General features: G+C 36.5%; 1 protein-coding gene across 5 annotated transcripts in view; it reads left to right on the forward strand.

The window, feature by feature from the left end:
• Window positions 1–18,763, forward strand: part of SENP1 (SUMO1/sentrin specific peptidase 1) — a 52,569-nt gene that overhangs the window by 10,400 nt on the left and 23,406 nt on the right. For all 5 annotated transcript variants that reach the window (XM_010837503.1, XM_010837506.1, XM_010837504.1 and 2 more), the window contains 5 exons: window positions 2,632–2,791; window positions 7,956–8,127; window positions 15,234–15,337; window positions 15,420–15,706; window positions 17,103–17,157. In XM_010837503.1, the coding sequence (XP_010835805.1) occupies window positions 2,632–2,791; window positions 7,956–8,127; window positions 15,234–15,337; window positions 15,420–15,706; window positions 17,103–17,157 (778 nt within the window). The remainder of the gene's footprint in view (window positions 1–2,631; window positions 2,792–7,955; window positions 8,128–15,233; window positions 15,338–15,419; window positions 15,707–17,102; window positions 17,158–18,763) is intronic.

Genomic DNA, 18,763 nt, shown 5'->3' on the forward strand with positions numbered 1-18,763 from the left:
AAATTTAAATCTGTGAATGCCAAAGATCTGTATCCTTTTTTTTGAATACTGAAAACTGTAATTCAAATCTTTTTACTGTGTACTTTTTTTTTTTTACTTTGTTGCCTTGCTACACCCATTCTTGTTTATTGCAAGTCCTGTAGAATATTGTTCCTGCTATCTCCTTTTCTTTTCTGATAATTTTCACATTAATTTCTGTGGTCATTCACCTTGATTTGATTGGGCGAGACATGGGTCCTCAGTTTACTTGCCTTAGTCTCCTCATCATGACCATATTGGATTTTGTCTCCTCTCTTATCATCTGCTCCTCCACTAAGGTGAAAACAAACACAGGAAAGCCTCAAACTAGAATCTAGAGTCTACAGCTTCCCATTTACACTTTACTGGATCTGCCTCTCTGTATCAAGCTTTTAAAATATTTCCAAGATCAGACCATGTAAAATGCTGATTTTTTTTTAAAAAGCTGATTTTAAAAGAAAAATTTAGAAAGCAGAAATGTATCATTTTCACTTTAATAACTTATTATTGACCAGACTTCAAGACCTCTTGATTTTATTAAGAGCACAATTGGAAAAAAATTTAAAACATTCTAAACCTTAAATAAAAGTAGCTTAAGATGAAAAGAAATGATTTTGCTCATGCTTAGAATCATTATCAATGTCTTATCTTTGTAAAATATGTTAAATTAGGTTGCCAAACTGACATTTAGTAGGTAAGATGAATTGAAGCATCCTGTATTCATAAGAACTAAATAAACCTGAAACTTAACAGGAGCAACTGATGGTTACTTTCATAGTAAGTGATTGCCTGACACACTTTTTTTTAATGTGAAATTTCACTGTGTCCATAAAAATATTGCCTGTCTCTATTGAAAATGTGTATAGAAAAGTAGAAAAATACCTGTAATTCCATCACCAAATTAAAATTTTGGTGTATTCCCCTATAATAATGTGTGTGTACACACATACATAGGTAATCTTATTTATGGCATTTGCAATCTGACTTCTTAATGATGACAATACTAAAAGAGAGTGCAGCCTCCTGTTGGTGGTCCCTCTGTAGCTTTGCTTGATCACATCAGCAGTAGAGCATTGTTCAGTAATATCACTGAGTAATTTTGGTGAAATAGATTGCTTGATCCTGTGCTTTTTCCTTTTAATTTTAAAGCCAAAAAAACCTGTGACATCTGTCAGATACCATCAAAGAGGCTACTCTGGTTTATCCTTAGTCTCAAATTTGCATTTTTTAGTAGACTTATTCCTCAAGTAGACAGCTCAAGTTAGATCATTCCCTAATCAAATTTTAGCAAAAAGTATGAGAAACAGATTTCTATCATTATTACTTTGCTTAAAGATAATGATTTTCTGGTCCTTTAATGAAACTCATTTTCATTAGCGTTATGTCTCTATTTTTACAGTAATAGTAATAGATGTCAAGGCAAGCATAGTTGTTGGCTGCAGAGGAAAAAAGTTGTAATTCATTATGAAAATAAATTTAATTATTACATTATGTCATACACTGGAACTGTAATGGTGGTACTTAATACCACCCTTGACTATTTCTTTTATTTCTCTTATTTACCCTAAATTCTGATAATCCTGATCAAAAAAATCCACAATACAAAACTAGTATTTTTGTCAGTTGCCTTACTTTTTAGATAAGAGTATCAAAAGCTACATTAAGTAATTTAAACAGCAAATACATAATATTGTGCAAAATTCTATAGTAGTATGCTTTGAAAGAGGATCTTCAAAGTGATGTGGGCATTAGACAAAAATTCTGAAAGTAGAGAATTAACATTTTCATCTTTCCACTGGTGCTCCTCAGTCACATAGGCTAACATCTGAACTTATTTTGAAGGTGTTGTTTTAAATTGTCCCATCCTGCTGATGGACAGAGGAGAATATAAAAATTATCCTACTCCTAGCTGAAACTGAAAGATTTTTATCACCCCAGTTTGTAAGCCACAAGTCATAAAACTGAAATAATAAGTAATCCTCACTTAGTCTGACTGCAGTAACAAGTATCGGAGTATTGATATGTTTGATCATAACATTCAATGACTGACGTTATCATACCAGAACCAGATGCACATGATGGGTCATTCCTGCCATAAGCCGGCCAGAATAAGCAGCAATTAGGTTATCTCTGCTCTTAGACAGAGCCCCTGAGTTGTGAACACGGTAATTAAAAACAGAGTGACACCAGCTGCTTATTAAGCAATAACTGTTGTTCATTTGAATTACAATTCTCCTTGGCCCTCCACCTGCTTTCTTACTGGTCTGGCCTACCTTCTTTCAGGCCCAGGCCTGGGAGTGCTTGCAAGATATAGTTGGGGTAAAATGTTGACTTTTGGTGGACACCACGGAGTCACATTGATGCAGATAAGGCACATGGCTGTGGCAGGATTCAGCTCCTTCATCAATTTTCAGGTTAGTATGGCTGAATCACTTATAGTTTGTAGAAGTTCCCTTACTGCAGACTTTGCTGGCAGTTGAGACTGGTATCTTTCTTCCATGAGAGACATGGTGATATGCCACATTACTTTGGAATACAATATTGGACATGGTTGCAGTCATATGGAGAACCACTGTGTATTTGTTTAATTTATTCAAACTTTTATTCTTCTAGACAACACTTCCTCAGACAGTTTTATTGGCTCAGGAGACCTAAGAACCTTTGGCCAGAGTGCAAATGGCCAGTGGAGAAATTCCACTCCGGTATCAGGTTCAACTTTACAAAAATCAAGAAACAGCCGAAGTCTTTACCTCGAAACCCGAAAGACCTCAAGGTAAGTATTCTGGCTGCTTAGTTCACAAGCCCTTTCTCCATTATAAGGGAAAATGGCCATAGGACAGTTGTTACTTTGGCACTTTTAAGAAGTAACACAATTTTTGAACTTTAAACCATAGTGCATACGTGTGCATGCTAAATCACTTCAATCATGTCTGACTCTTTGCGACCCTATGAACTATAGCCTGCCAGGCTTCTCTGTCTATGGGATTCGCCAGGCAAGAATTCTGGACTGGGTTGCCATGCCATCCTTCAGAGGATCTTTCCAACCCAGGGATTGAACCTGAATCTCCTACATCTTCTGCATTGGCAAGCGGGTTCTTTACTACTCGTACAAAGATGTGGACAAATTCATTTTGTACTTTCAACTTTTAATTTATTTGGTGCTGAATTTTGATGACAGCCAAAGTGAAAATGGATCAATTTCTGCAACTTTAATAGCAAAGAAACCACATTTTGCAGACTTTTGACATGAGCAGAGACCTGACTTCATCCAAAGCAGCCTTTTACTTGGGTCCACTATTTCTATTAGATAATAGACGCATAAAGAACTTCATCGTAGTTAGCCTAACTTATAAGCCCTGCTTATTCCCTCACCAAATTTATTCTGATTATTAAAGGCAGATGAAGTTTGGCTTAGAAACTTTCCCCTCAAATACTTTATGTTAGTAAATTTTTTATATGGTATTTATGATTTTTAAATATTACTCTGGTGATAGATTTTAGACATGTATGGTCATTTAGTTTTTTGCTTAGTCAAAGCTAAGCTTTCTGGTGTTGGTTGAAACCAACCAGATAATTTTTATTTTATGATTATTAGCACATGACCTCTGGAAACATGTACCCCTAGGAATTGTCTTCCCTACTTCTTAATATTTAAAAAATTATAAAAGAATTCATTAATATAAAAAAATTCATTAATACAGTTGCATTGTAAAAATTAAAACATTGCCAATAAAGCCAAAAATCCCTTGACCCCTACTCACAGTCTTACTCCCTTCCTCTTGTGTTTGCTTCCAAATCTTTTCCTGTGTTCATTTCTCTTTCACTCTCTCTTACTTATATATATCGAATGATATGTATGCTATGTAATACTATAGAATGTATAATATGTTGACTTCATTAAAGATATTCTGTATGCATCATTTGGCAAGTTGCTTCTTTTTACCCAATAATGCCATACTGCTATTTTTTAATATAATGTTATTATAGAAACAGGGCACATGCTTTGTACAAAGTTAGAAAATACAGATAAGCACAAAATAAGCAATAAAAACTTCATATTCCCACCAGAGATCACCTTTGTAATGTCTTACATTAATATATATATCCTTCCAGATATTTTCCTGCTTACACTCATTTTTTTCCAAAAATGAGTTCATAGTGTGCATACTCCTCTGTAATCTTTTTCAGTCAATCATCTTCTCTTTTTTCATTCAGTACATTTTATCTTGTACACTGAATAAATTATATTTAAATTTTCCTAGTTGACCCAAAAGTATCCTTTACAGCTAGTTTATCCAAACCTTATCCTTTTACAGCTAGTTTGTACAATCTAGAATTGTATCGGTAGTTATCCCCCTTCGGTTTCTTACAGTCTTGAATAGCACTTGCTTTTCTGTATAGTTCCATCATTGTTATAATTATTTTTTAAGTAGATAAATTAAGATTTTTGTTGGAGTTTCAGTATCAAACTCTCAAAAATTAATAGAATGAATATACTGAAAAGTAGAAGGATATAGCAGACCTGAAAAGCGCCATGAACCAGTTCAACATGATTAAGGTTTATACAGTTTTCACACGGTGGTAGGATACAAACTCTACTCGAGCCCCGTGGACTGTGAACCAGGAGGCTCTGTGTGTGCATCCAGGGACATGAGGCTAGGAGCAAAAGTCTCATGGTCTAAAAGTACTGAAATCATAGAGTCTGCTCTCTTATCACTGTGGAATTATGTTAGAAGTCAATATCAAAAGATATTTGAAAATAACCCACATATTCTCAGGTGCAATGTGACATTTATCAAGAGAGTTCTTCAACTTAGCCATTGAAAGCCTCAATAAAGTTAAAGGGTGATTGCAGAGAAGAAAGCATTTAAATGAGAAATTAGTATCAAAATGAGGGATTAATATTAAAGATACTTTAAACAAAATCCCATGTATTTGGACATTAAATGTCCACTTTTAAATAATGAGTGTATCTAGGAAGCCATAACAAGGAAAATTAGAAAATATTTGTGATAGCGTAAAAATGAACAGAATTTACTAGAAATTGTTGCATGCAGCTGAAGCTGCTCGATGCAGCTGAAGCTGCTCGATGCAGTTGAATACAACGTGGAGTCTTGAATAAGATAGTGAAAAATAGCATAACATTTTGTGAAATTTGAACAAAATCTGTAGTTAATACTCTATCACTTGTTAATTTCTTGTTTTTTTTTTTTTTTTTACAAAATAGTATTTCTTTATATTATCAGAATTGGATTAGAAGTTTCAAGCCTCATTCAAAATTTTTTTAATATAACTTTTTAAAAAAAAATCAGTAAGATAATAAATTTTCTAGACTTTCAGCAGTAATATCAGATCCTAAAATACATGGAACTATATCAAAGTTTTCAGTGACTGTAAGTTAGAAATCTAGCATTCTGTTCATTCTAAGTCAAACAATTATGGAATCAAAATGTCATAAATTCTTTTGGTTAGCCAAAAACTCATAAATCTTCTAAAATATACATATTACACGTACTGTGTGTGTGTGTGTATATATATATATATGTATACAAAAGCTTTTCTACAGAATAGCACCCCCTTTTTTATGACATGTTTTTCTACATAATTTTTACCTTTTGGATTTGGCACCTTGCTTCCTCATAGTATCATCATTTTGTCCTCTCTCCTGCATGTATTTTATAAACTAGATTTTTTGCTTGAATAAAAGCTGATACTGTGTTACATCACATTAGAAAACCTACAACCATATTGTTAGTGATGCTGGGTTGACCTCTGGATTAGAGTGATAACACTCTGGTCCTGAGTTGTTAGGTTTTCTTCCCCCTTTTGACTAAAATGTCACCTAAATGATGTTACTTTGGCATTATATGAATGACCAGTTTCAAATCAACCTAAGTTATTAATATTAAATGATAATCCTTATCTGATAATTTTTTAATTGAGGTATAATATATAACATTGTATTAGTGTCAGTTGTGCAGCATAATGATGTAATATTTGTATATATTATGAAAAATGATCACCACAATAAGTTAACACCCATCATCATACAGAAAGATCTACTCTCTCAGTAGCTTTCAAATACGGTATTACTAACTGTAGTCACCATGCTCTATATTACATCCCCGTGACTTATTTTGTCACTGAAAGCTTGTACCTTTTGGCCCCCTTTGACCTGATAATAATTTTATTAGAGTTAATGAAATAGTATTTTTCTGATTTTATCATTTCTTTTGTACTAATTAATTGGCACTCTGCTATAAGGGAGAGCTTTTTTTGTCATTAGTTAGAGCTGTTTGGTCGGAGAAGGCAATGGCAACCCACTCCAGTACTCATGCCTGGAAAATCCCATGGATGGAGGAGCCTGGTAGGCTGCAGTCCATGGGGTCGCAAAGAGTCGGACACGACTGAGCAACTTCACTTTCACTTTTCACTTTCATGCATTGGAGAAGGAAATGGCAACCCACTCCAGTGTTCTTGCCTGGAGAGTCCCAGAGACGGGGGAGCCTGGTGGGCTGCCGTCTATGGGGTCGCACAGAGTCGGACACGACTGAAGCGACTTAGCAGCAGCAGCAGCAGCAGAGCTGTTTGGTTACCCTCTGGAAAGGCAGATTATGTGATAATAAATCTTTCTTTTTCATTACCAATTTTCAAAGTAAGTTTTAGCCACTTCATGTGGTTCAGATCAATTCAGATGAATTCAATCTATGACAATCGTTACTCTTCTAATGCTTCCATTCTCACAGCGTTGGCCAGTGGGAGTTCCTTCAGTCTTCCATCAGTGTCTGATTCAACCTCGTTGGCTGTTGGTAGCTCCCTTGCTTTCTGGCATTGCAGGATGCCCTCATGCTGTTTCTTTAGGTAAAAGAATCTTTGCATTAAAACACACACACACACTCTAGGAAGAATAAATACAAAAGACACTGTGGGGAATCCATTATATCCTTACCAAGCAAATTGTATTGGCCTTCCCATCTTTTTCTGGCTGCATCTACCCATCTAAGAAAAGAAGCCTGTTTCTGAGATTCTAAGTTCTCGCTCCTTTCCCCACTCCATCACACATAAAAATCATCAGAGTTTGAAAGAGTTAGAGTATATGTACATTTTTATTTTATTTAGATCTAATCTGATTTCATTTGGATTCAGACCACATGTATTGATTTAAAAAGTTCATTTCAATAAATTCAGCTTAGTTAGCTATGTACATTATTCTTCATCCTCAGCAGAAAGAAAATTATGAGTGTAAGTAGCTGAGTGATAATAAAGAAGAACATATAGGAAATAACTATAAATTATTAACCTAACCTTAGAGATAAAACTGGATTTTGAGTCCACAAAAATATTTTTATTGTCAGTTTTCTGCATTATTTGAAGCAGATATGGTATAAAGAAACAATTCTTCAAAAGAGGTAAGCAGAGAGGCCAGAAGAAGTCACAGTGATGCAGCCTCATAATAAGCCTTCTAGTTGTTTTTAGTGATAGATGGGAGCCCTCTGTTGGCCTTTTAGGAAACTTTAAAATTCAATTGAAAGACTCATTTGAGCTTCAGCTTTATTCATCTTTGCATATTTAGTCTTAAAGTATTTTCCTCCAAAAGGCTGGAAGAGGGCCTGCAGGGAATAAATAGAAAATGTGTGCCTATTAATGTACCTTGAACCCAGATTTTCTGAAGAAATTTGATCCATTGTGCTTTCTGTCATAGATGGTGAAACTAAGAAATAAAATTTTAGATGTTTGATAATTACATAGTTTGGCAGTGTAAGACTTCATAAATGGCAGAACTTGAAACAGCAACTTATGTATCATTTCCCTCACAAGGTACATCTGTCATTCTACCTGTTAATTTTTTGTTTCTATTATTTCTTGAAAGTGGAAATAATCACTTGCTGAGATTTTCATGTCTTTTCTTACAAACTCTATTTTTTTTTTTTTTTTAGTGGATTATCAAACAATTTTACAGGAAAGTCAAACCATCACTGCCACATGTCTGCATATGAAAAATCTTTTCCTATTAAGCCTGTTTCAAGTCCATCTTGGAGTGGTGCATGTCGTCGAAATCTTTTGAGCCCCAAGAAAACTCAGAGACGACATATTAGCACAGCAGAAGAGGTAAGGAAAAGCTGCTAAAGGTTAAACTTGCCCTACATTCAGCTATTTGTTCCCTCTGACTTAGATGTTTATTAACCATTGCATTTACTTAACCCTTTATGTGGTTTTTTTTTTTTCTTGATTACTCTTTGAGTGCTGTCATCTGTTCTAAAAAAATTAAGGAGATAATTTAGCAGTATTTTTCTTACCATCTTGTATTCCTGTTGGATAGCAGACTTAATCTTCAGTATTGTCTGAGTGGCTTCTCATACATCAAACTATCTCTTTTCTTTTTTGGACCCTTCCTAAAACTCTAGCTTCATGTGGCAAAACTGTTAACCTTGCTGGATTTGATAACATACCTGCCCGCCCTTCTTACCAGGATAATTTTTCCTCAATATAAAAGAAAAATCACGAAGGCACTTAAACAATTTACATCTTTTCATTATGAGTAAAATCTTTGAGATCATAAACTTTCTCCACAAGAAAGATGTGTTGACACTGGGTTGTAATATTCATTCAGTAAACCTAAAGGAAAAAAATCATTTCTGTAAATATAATGTATAATTTATACAGTAAGGAAATGTACTTAAACCTGTTCAATTAAATATTTATTATCCATCTAGTCAGCTTTGGCCTGGTTGCTGTGGAGATACAAATGAATAATGATCTCACACTTAGATAGCATTAGATTTTCCAATGTGCTTTCCACATATATTACTGTTTTGAATTCTTTTAATCTATGAAATAGATAGAGATGAGGTAATAACCACATTTACAAGGTTGGAAAGTAAAGGTCAGAAGTCACACAACTATAAACGGTCAGCCTGCAACCCAGTTCTTTTGCATGAGTCCAGTGTGGTATGATTTCTGCTACACAACATGGTGATGTGGTTCCTGCCCATTAAGAGCTTCCAGAGCCTTAAGTCAAAAATACAGTGTTACGTACTAAACAGTTAACGTAATTTGGTGGTGAAGATCTCTTAGGTGGCAAAACTTGATTATTTGTGACATGGTTAGTTAAAAATGCTGTATGTTTTTTGGTTTTAAATTTGTATTGAATCTACAGTATTCACAGAGGGTGACAAAACTAGTGAATCATCAGGGAGAAGGATAGACAAAACTGGCAACAGTTGCCTTTAGTGATAGCTGAGCAACGCTATTTCTTTTTCACTGTACCATTTGTAACACTGAATTTAGTACCATCAGTTACTGCATATATAATTTTTTTTTAATTACTGGAGTTGTAGGAGTTGTGCTTCTTATAGAGCCTAGGCAGTCTGCAGATTACAGAGAGACTTGTGGGGAAAGAGTGACGGCATGGCAGCAGGACGCAGGCCTCCCAGACCCCTCCTTGCCTCTTGTGGCAGCTGCTGGGATCACGAGTATCCTTCAAACCATGTACATTGTAAGCCCACACCATTCACTCATTAGCCAACCAGTATTTGGGACAACTCAGCCCCCCCTCCTTCTTTCACCTTCACTTCCAACCTGAGGACTTGGGCTGACCAAATACTTTCGTTCTTCCAGTCTACCCTCCAGGCCACAGGCTGGGTCAGTGGAGAATGGGAGGCTGGTTTCTCTTTCCTTCTGCAGTGTCAAGAAGATGCCAAGGATTGAACCTGTCCTATGGAATAAAAGTTGCAGAAAATTTTACCTCAGTTGTTTTTAGGCCTTTAATCTGCTGTGAAAAGCAGGGTACTTGTAGTATAGAACTATGAAGTAGTCTGTAAAAATATTGGACCAAACTTTATTAAATGAAACTCTCAACAGATTATTTAGATGTTTAATCTTAGGTGTTATAGATAATACATATTAAAATATTACTTTTTTCCCACTGAAGTAAGATTATTGATGGGAGCTTATCAGTTCAGTTCAGTTCAGTCACTCAGTCATGTCCGACTCTCTGACCCCGTGGACCGCAGCACGCCAGGCTTCCCTGTCCATCACCAACTCCCAGAACCTACTCAAACTCATGTCCATTGAGTCGGTGATGCCATCCAACCATCTCATCCTCTGTCGTCCCCTTTTCCTCCTGCCTTCAATCTTTCCCAGACCAGAGTCTTTTCAGATGAGTCAATTCTTCACATCAGGTGGCCAAAGTATTAGAGTTTCAGCTTCAGCATCAGTCCTACCAGTGAATATTCAGGACTGATTTCCTTTAGGATGGACTGGTTGGATCTCCTTGCTGAAAACTTATAAACTGGAGGAAAAGTTATATTCCATGGAAATATTGGGATCTCCAAGGGAGGTGCTGTTGCTTATGTTTAAAGAAGGAGAAGTGTATAATCTTACGTCTGGAGCTGTCTAACATCTTCAGGAATATGAAGCCACCTATAGAATTAACGTGTCACCACTGAACTGTTCAGTTTTACAACAGAGATTTGAAGATATATATGAGGAAGAGGAATTTGGAAATACGCATGTGGTGGCTGTACTACAACTTGGCTGATGGCTGATTCAAGGGCAACATTAAAGAACAATAGTATCTAATTAATAGTAACCTCTAGCCACATGCGCTGTTCAAGTTAATTTAAATAAAATAAAAATGTAGTTTCTCAGTCACATTAGCCACATTTCAGGCACTCAGTAGCTATACATGGCTAGTGGCTACAATATTGGATAGTGCAGATTAGGAACATTTCCATGATCACAGAATGTTCTCTTAGTACTGTTACAGAGGATGTGAGTTTCTGTTTGGGAAAGAAAAAATACTGAGAAAAAAATAGAAATGTTAAATGGCAATAACACAGGTAGTTTCTTTTCAGTTATATATTGCTTCCAGACATGCTTCTGTGCTACATATTAAGCAGCATTTTAAGATGGTGGGCTGCCTTACAGATGACACTGGTGGGTTTATTCTTTTTTTTTTTTTTTTTAAGAAAAACATACTTTACTAATTATCCTTAAACTTATTAAACTTTCTGTGGTCATTTATTAGATTTATAACATAATATTAGCAAACCTCCTTTGCTCTAATATTTTACCCAATTATAGCTTCCTTTCCTCTTAATTTCTTAATTTGCTCACTCAATAGAAAATGGTTTAACAAGTACTATTGTTGTTCAGTCGCTAAGTTGTGTCCAACTCTTTGCAGCCCTGTGAACTGCAGCACACCAGGCTTCTCTGTCCATCACTACCTCCTTGAGTTTGCTCAGACTCATGTCCATTGAGTCAGTGATGCCATCCAACCATCTAATCCTTTATTGCCTCCTTCTCCTCTTGCCCTCAGTTTTTCCCAGCATCAGGGTCTTTTCTAATGAGTCAGTTCCTCGCATCAGGTGGCCAAAGTATTGGTGCTTCAGCATTAGGCATTCCAGTGAATATTCAGGCTTGATTTCCTGTAGGATTGACTGGTTTGATCTCCTTGCTGTCCAAGGGACTCTCAAGAGTCTTCTCCAGCACCACCATTCCAAAGCTTTAGTTCTTTGACATTCAGCCTTCTTTATGGTCCAGCTCTCACACCCGGACATGAATACTGGAAAAAATATAGTTTTGACTGTATGAACCATTGTTGGCAAAGTGATGTCTCTGCTTTTTAATGCACTATTTAGGTTTGTCATAGCTTTTCTTCCAAGGAGCAAGCGTCTGTTAAATAATAAATAAGTTTAAACTGAAAGTATGGGGCTTGAAGAGATCTCAGATAATTATTTGAAGTAGAGGACTTTTTTTTTAATATGTTGTTTAGGTTTGTCATAGCTTTTCTTCTAAGGGGCAAGTGTCTGTTAAACCATAATCAGTTTAAACTGAAAGTATGGGGCTTGAAAGTGAAAGTGAAGTCGCTCAGTCATGTCCGACTCTTTGCGACCCCATGGACTGTAGCTTACCAGGCTCCTCTGCCCATGGGATTTGCCAGGCAAGAGTACTGGAGTGGGGTGCCATTGCCTTCTCCAATGGGGCTTGAAGAGACCTCAAATAATTTGGAGTATTGGACATTTTTTTCTGTTCATTTTTTGTTGTCTTAATGGCTGTGAGGTTGTTCAGGCTCAGACAGAAGCTTTTCTTTGAAGATATATTTATTGAAGAAAATGATTTGTTGGGGACTTGTGTGTGTGTTAAATTATTTTTAAAAGTTAACTTTGTGTTGAATTAATCTAGATTCATTGTAATTTGCATTAGATGAGTCACTTAATGGCATATTGGTTCTTCATGTTTTATTTATAAGTATAAAAATTTATTCCAAGAAAACATTTCTTATGTGATAGGAGGGAGGAGGGAAATGTTTCTAACTTTTTATGGTTTAATTCTTAAAAAATTGTATTGAATTGTGATTTATAATATTGTGTTAGTTTCAGGTGTACAGCAAAGTGATTCAGTTATACATATATTTATTCTTTTTTCAGATTTTTTTCTCATATAGGTTATCACAGAATATTGAGTAGCGTTCCCTGTGCTATACAGTAGGTCCTTGCTTGTTGTGTGTCTTGTAATCGTAGTGCGTATGTGTTAATCTCAAGCTGATTTATCCCTCCCCTACTTTTCCCCTTTTGTTTGTAGTATTTAGGGTACCACAAAGATCCTTTCTATCTCATCTATTCTTGGTGTTCTCTTGAGGTCTTTAAGTGATGGGGGTATTTCTTTGCCTTCCTTCATATGCAGAGTAGCCTCTTACACCAGTATATCTGCTTTACTTTTCTTCCTGTGATAAGATAATACAGTCAAAGCTTTTTAAGATGTAATTTGTTGAGATAGTGGAAATGAACTACAATTTAGAGTTAATATCTATGACCCAGGTGTAGTACTTCACTTCTGATTTCCCTTCCCTCCCTCCATTTTACCACCCTTGAAAACAACATACTGTTAACCCCACAGTATTGTGGATTAGGTTATTTGGTATAGTGGGAAAGTGGAATCAAGATTTATATTGAGGTATTCAGAATTTCAGTCATTAAAGTGCCAGATAGTACAGCTTTCCAGTATATAGATCACAGTGGAGTTAGTTGGCAAAGATCTCTCTTACACCCTAATAATCTGTAATGATGCTGCTTTCTTTTGATTATGTACTTGAAGAATTTTCATAATAGCAAATTTGTGTTTTAATAAGGGCTTACCTGGTGGCTCAGATGGTTAAGAATCCTGCAATGCAGGAGACCTGGGTTTGATCCCTGGGTTGGGAAGATCCTGGAGAAGGGAACAGCTACCCACTCCAGTATTCTGGCTTAGAGAATTCCATGGACGGAGGAGCCTGGCAGGCTACAGTCCATGGGGTTGCAAGGAGTTGGATAAAGAGACATTTATTTTAATTATGATTTTTAATTATAAAAATATATAGACAGTCTCTTCACAAACACTAAAAAAAGAGGACCACCATTGTCTTGAATATATTAAGGTCTAAGGGATAAGATAATGGTATTTATTTTCTTCATAGAGAACATTGCAAATTTTTTTCTTCTCTTGGTTCTATTTTGCCACCAAATAAATGCTCAACTACTTCTTTCTTTTGTGATCACTCAACTATTCAGATTTAAGGATAGCTCTTTCTCATAAGGGGTTGTCAAGTTGCACAGTGCAAGGTGTATCTTGTTAGATTGGTAACATTATACTGACAATGTAACTGAAATTTACTGTGTACCCCTTGGACTGCAAGGAGATCCAACCAGTCTATCCTAAAGGAGCTCAGTCCTGGTGTTCATTCGAAGGACTGATGCTGAAGCTGAAACTCCAATACTTTGGCCACCTGATGCGAAGAGCTGACTCATTGGAAAAGACCCTGATGCTGGGAAACATTGAGGGCGGGAGGAGAAGGGGACAACAGAAGATGAGGTGGTTGGATGGCATCACCGACTCGATGGACACGGGTTTGGGTGGACTCCGGGAGTTGGTGATGGACAGGGAGGCCTGGCGTGCTGTGGTTCATGGGGTCACAAAGAATCGGACGTGACTGAACTGAACTGAAAAAAAAGATTGAAGAAGAAAAAATTTAGTGTCTCTTACCTTTGCCTCTATCATTGCTTTATTCATTGTGCTTTTAACAAACTTTTGTAATCGAATGAAATGCTTATGTGCGTACTGAAATGTTGCAGTGTAGGATGTTGCTAGCACTGGCACGAAGTGTGATTATTTTATGAAAGTTGATGTGTGTATTAAACAGTATATAAGATTTTTTTAAATCCTGGGGCATGTTATTTAATGAATGCAGCCCATTACTTCAGGGGATCTATGCAGGGTAGGTACATGATTACAGTTACAAGTTCTCACGTAAACTGGTTCTCTGCTAAATGGCCTCATTTCTCACTGTTTTTCTCCTGATTCACACTGACCTTACTATTCCTTGAACACATCAAGCATATTCCTGTCTGAGGCCCTTTGCATTTGTTCTGCCAATACCTGGAATACTCTATAAATTTCTATGACTGATTTATTCCTTTGATTTAGGTTTCTGTAGAAATACCACCTTTTTAGAGAAGTCTTATCTGTTCTTGCTGTTCTTCCTCCATCACTTTGTGTTCTCTTCAGTTTTCTTCATGCTACTTGACTAATCTTTTGTTTGTCAGTCCTTCAGCTTTAATGTAAGCTCCCCAAGGCACAGACTATTTTATTCAGCACAGCATCTCTAGTGCCTGGAGCATAGTAGGTGTTTAGGTCAGTAAGTGAACTATGCTGTGGAATATATGCTTTTCCCTAAATTCAATATTGGAACTTTACGGAAAAAAAAAAAGCCTAAATAAAAGTTGACAATGAAAACCATCTCTGGAAAATACTTAAACTCTTAAAAATTGGGTAGAATAGGAAATAGCTCTGATCTTGACTGTTCCAGTTACTTCCTTGTGATTTTTCTAACAGGTATCGGGAGTCAAGGACTTTGTTGGAGTCCTGTTTAGAGTCCTCTTTTTTTTTTTTAATGTTTTATTTCTGGGACAATCAGTGATGCAAAAATGGCCTCCTAGTTTCATATCCTACAGTTTCTGTGTGCTGCTGTAATTTTCCAAAATATACTGTTGAGTATTTGCTTCACTCACTTCTCTTATGTGTGCTTTATAATTTTGTAGAATATTATTAATGAACCATAAGTCTTAATTATCATCAAGACACTGCCAGAGCTTTAACAGAGCTCTGGGAGTCTAGATATTACTTAGAGAAACATTGCCTCATTGAATGTATTTAAGATTTTTTTTCTTCTTTTACAGACAGTTCAAGAGGAAGAACGAGAGATTTACAGACAGCTGCTACAGATAGTCACAGGGAAGCAGTTCTCTATAGCCAAACCCACCACACATTTTCCTTTACACCTGTGAGTCACAGAAACATATTTCAAATGAATTTTATTCTGCATTTTGTTATTGAATGTTGAAATTGTTTTCTTTTCTTGCTAGGTCTCGATGTCTTAGTTCCAGTAAGAATACTTTGAAAGACCCACTGTTTAAAAATGGAAACTCTTGTGCAACTCAGATCATTGGCTCTGATACTTCTTCATCTGGATCTGCCAGCATTTTAACTGCCCAGGAACAGTTGTCCCACAGTGTGTTTTCCTTACCGTCTTACACCCCAGATGCTGGTACATTTGGATCCAAAGATTCTGATCCTGTCCGTCAACCCGAACATGACCACTCTCTTTCATATCAGGCAGATAACTTACCAGCTTCAAATACAGAATCTGAAGGTAAAAATGGAATTGTACAGCTATAGTTTCAGTAACCAGTGAACGGTTTATTGGATCTATGAGAATTGTATGAATTATAGGCAAGGTAGTAATACACATGTAACTTAATTAAGATATAAGATACCTTAAATACATTTAATTCAGTTAGCCATGCCATGAGTAAATGAAACATATAAGTAGCTTACTTTTTTCTTACAAATGATTGAGAGGCAAATGATTTCATATAATATTTAAAAGGTTAACTTCCTGAACAGTCTTCTGTCAGAGTATATTAAGCCCACTTACTTTAGTACTTTCTCCGTTTCTAGTACTTTACAATGAAAATTAAGTACTCTGAAGTTCTAGGAGTTTTGAAATATCAATTAAGAATTGAAGTAAAAGTTCTTAAATAAGTAGTACTTATAAAACCTGTGTAGTAGGTTTATGCATTTTGGAATGGTTGTCAGCAAGTTTTGAAAACAGAATTTTCTGTCTAACTTTCAGCTAACCAAAATATTTAGTCTCTTGGAATTCCAGTTAATTAAAGGTTTTACTATGGTAGTTGTTTGTGTGTTTGCTTAGTTTTCCTCTCCTTTAGGTATGTATTATGTGTGTATTTATGGTATGTATTTAGGCATGTAACTTAAAGCAAGGTTTTTAATCTGTTCCTGACTTGGGGATAAAAATTGTTGGTGCCATCATTATATGGCTACACAAATTCACAGAAACTTAAAATTTTGTGAGGTGATTTACTGAGAATTATTATTAAAAGCCTTTAATCTCAGAAGCATTTGTTTTATGTCAGATGCTTAGATACAACTAAACTGGAACAAATATACGATATGGAATGGTTTAGTTACTTCCTTATACCATTTTTTAAATATTCTAAATGAGGTTCTAATCATAGTGCTTTAGAAGGATATGATTCCTACCTTTATCAATAGAAAATAAGTGCTAGAATTTGTACTGTTTGGACTCTGCTGCTTCTCACATAGCTGTTGCTTTCTTTCTTTCTGCCTTCCCCCTCTTCCCTTCCTCCTTCCCTTCCCTCTTGCACCTTGATCAGTCTCATACTGGTTCATGAACTAAAGACTTTTGAGAGATCTTGGCATGTTCTTATTTCTCAGGAATAGAAGAAAGAAGCACAGGGAACAAGCACAGCCCAGGAGAAGATGCTGAAGGGCATATATACTTTTCTTTGGCTTTATTTGTGAGACAGGCTCTTCACTAAGCCCTGTTTGTGGCTCAATGAAAATGGACCTGCCTGTCTTTCTCTTCCATCTTGCCTTTATCCTTATGCTGTGTTATTTTTATGGAAATAGAATATAGCAAAGTATGGGAACTTAAGCTACAGACATCTAGAAGGTACAGCCACGTGGAATTTTGTTAATGATAGGCCCTTGTGTTTTTTCTTTAGGATCAGACTCTGTGATTTTACTCAAAGTGAAAGACTCCCAGATTCCAACTCCCAGGTAAACTTTGATTAAAGGACATTCTTAACATTGTTTTCCCTCTCTTTAATCACAGTTTCTTCACTAAGAGTTAAGTAATATAAAACAGCCTCAACTCAGACCACTCTTATGTGTTGTTTGAATTATTTCAGTAACTTCTTAATTGATCTCTTTTCCTCAAACCTCCATTGTGTTCTTCATGCCATTTTCCACCGTGTTCTCTAACCCATTCTTTGCCTTGTTCATTAGTCCATCTTCAGTTCTGCTGAGTTAACTTTCTAAAGTGCTTATCTAATCATTCATTAAACTCCCTCAAGAGTGGCTGATAAGATGTGGAATCAAGCCTGAACTCCTAGTACAGTATTCAGCACTCTTCCTCCACATGCCTTGCTTCCTCTCATACATTTTTTCTTTAACAAATATTTACTGATAGCCTAGGGGTGCTGGTACTGGTACAGACACTGGAGGTCATAGCAGTTAACAAAATGAAGTTCCTACTCTCAAGAAGTGTACATCCTAATTGTACCAAAAAGACCTTGATGCTGGAAAAGGTTGAGCGCAAGAAGAGAAGGGGGTGACAGAGGGTGAAATGGTTGGATAGCATCACCTAATCAATAGATATGAATTTGACCTAACTCTGGGAGATAGTGAAGGACAGGGAAGCCTGGCGCGCTGCAGTCCATGGACTTGCAAAGAGTTGGCCGTGACTTAGTGACTAAACAACAACAAAGGAGAGGGATGGGGGACAAATAATAACAAATAATTAAATATACATATACCTGTTGGTGATAAGTACCATGAAGAAAGATAAAGCAGGGTAATATATAGACTGGGGATTGGGAGTGCTATTTATCTAGATGGTCATGGCACGTTTCTGCTAAGATGACATTTGAGAGACATAATGGAGGTGAGAGAAGCAGCCATGTGCAAAATACTGGATTCTTTCATGTGTTTATTATATGCTGACTTACAAGATGATAGGTATTTTCATACTTTCACATGAATATGTGAAGTGTTTCTTCTGCCTGGTATATTCCCCCTTTCCCCCTTCAACTTGTGTATCAGGCAGTAGTCTTTTTCTTATCTTTTAAGTCTCAGTTTAGATATGATCTTCTGTATGAAACTTCACCCCACTGAGAGGTACCAAGTATTTCTTCCTCTGTAATCCAGTTCAGTTCAGTTCAGTCGCTCATTCGTGTCCAACTCTTTGCAACCCCATGAATTGCAGCACCCCAGGCCTCCCTGTCCATCACCAACTCCCAGAGTTCACCCAAACTCATGTGCATTGAGTTGGTGATACCATCCAGCCATCTCATCCTCTGTAGTCCCCTTCTCCTCCTGCCCTCAATCCCTCCCAGCATCAGAGTCTTTTCCAATGAGTCAGCTCCTCACATGAGGTGGCCAAAGTACTGGAGTTTCAGCTTTAGCATCAGTCCTTCCAAAGAACACTTAGGACTGATCTCCTTTAGAATGGACTGGTTGGATCTCCTTGCAGTCCAAGGGACTCTCAAGAGTCTTCTCCAACACCACAGTTCAAAAGCATCAATTCTTTGGCACTCAGCTTTCTTCACAGTCCAACTTTCACATCTATACATGACCACTGGAAAAACCATAGCCTTGACTAGAC

This window comes from Bison bison, unplaced genomic scaffold (assembly GCF_000754665.1).
Source record: "Bison bison bison isolate TAMUID 2011002044 unplaced genomic scaffold, Bison_UMD1.0 scf7180017864077, whole genome shotgun sequence".
NCBI classification, from domain to species: Eukaryota; Metazoa; Chordata; class Mammalia; order Artiodactyla; family Bovidae; genus Bison; species Bison bison.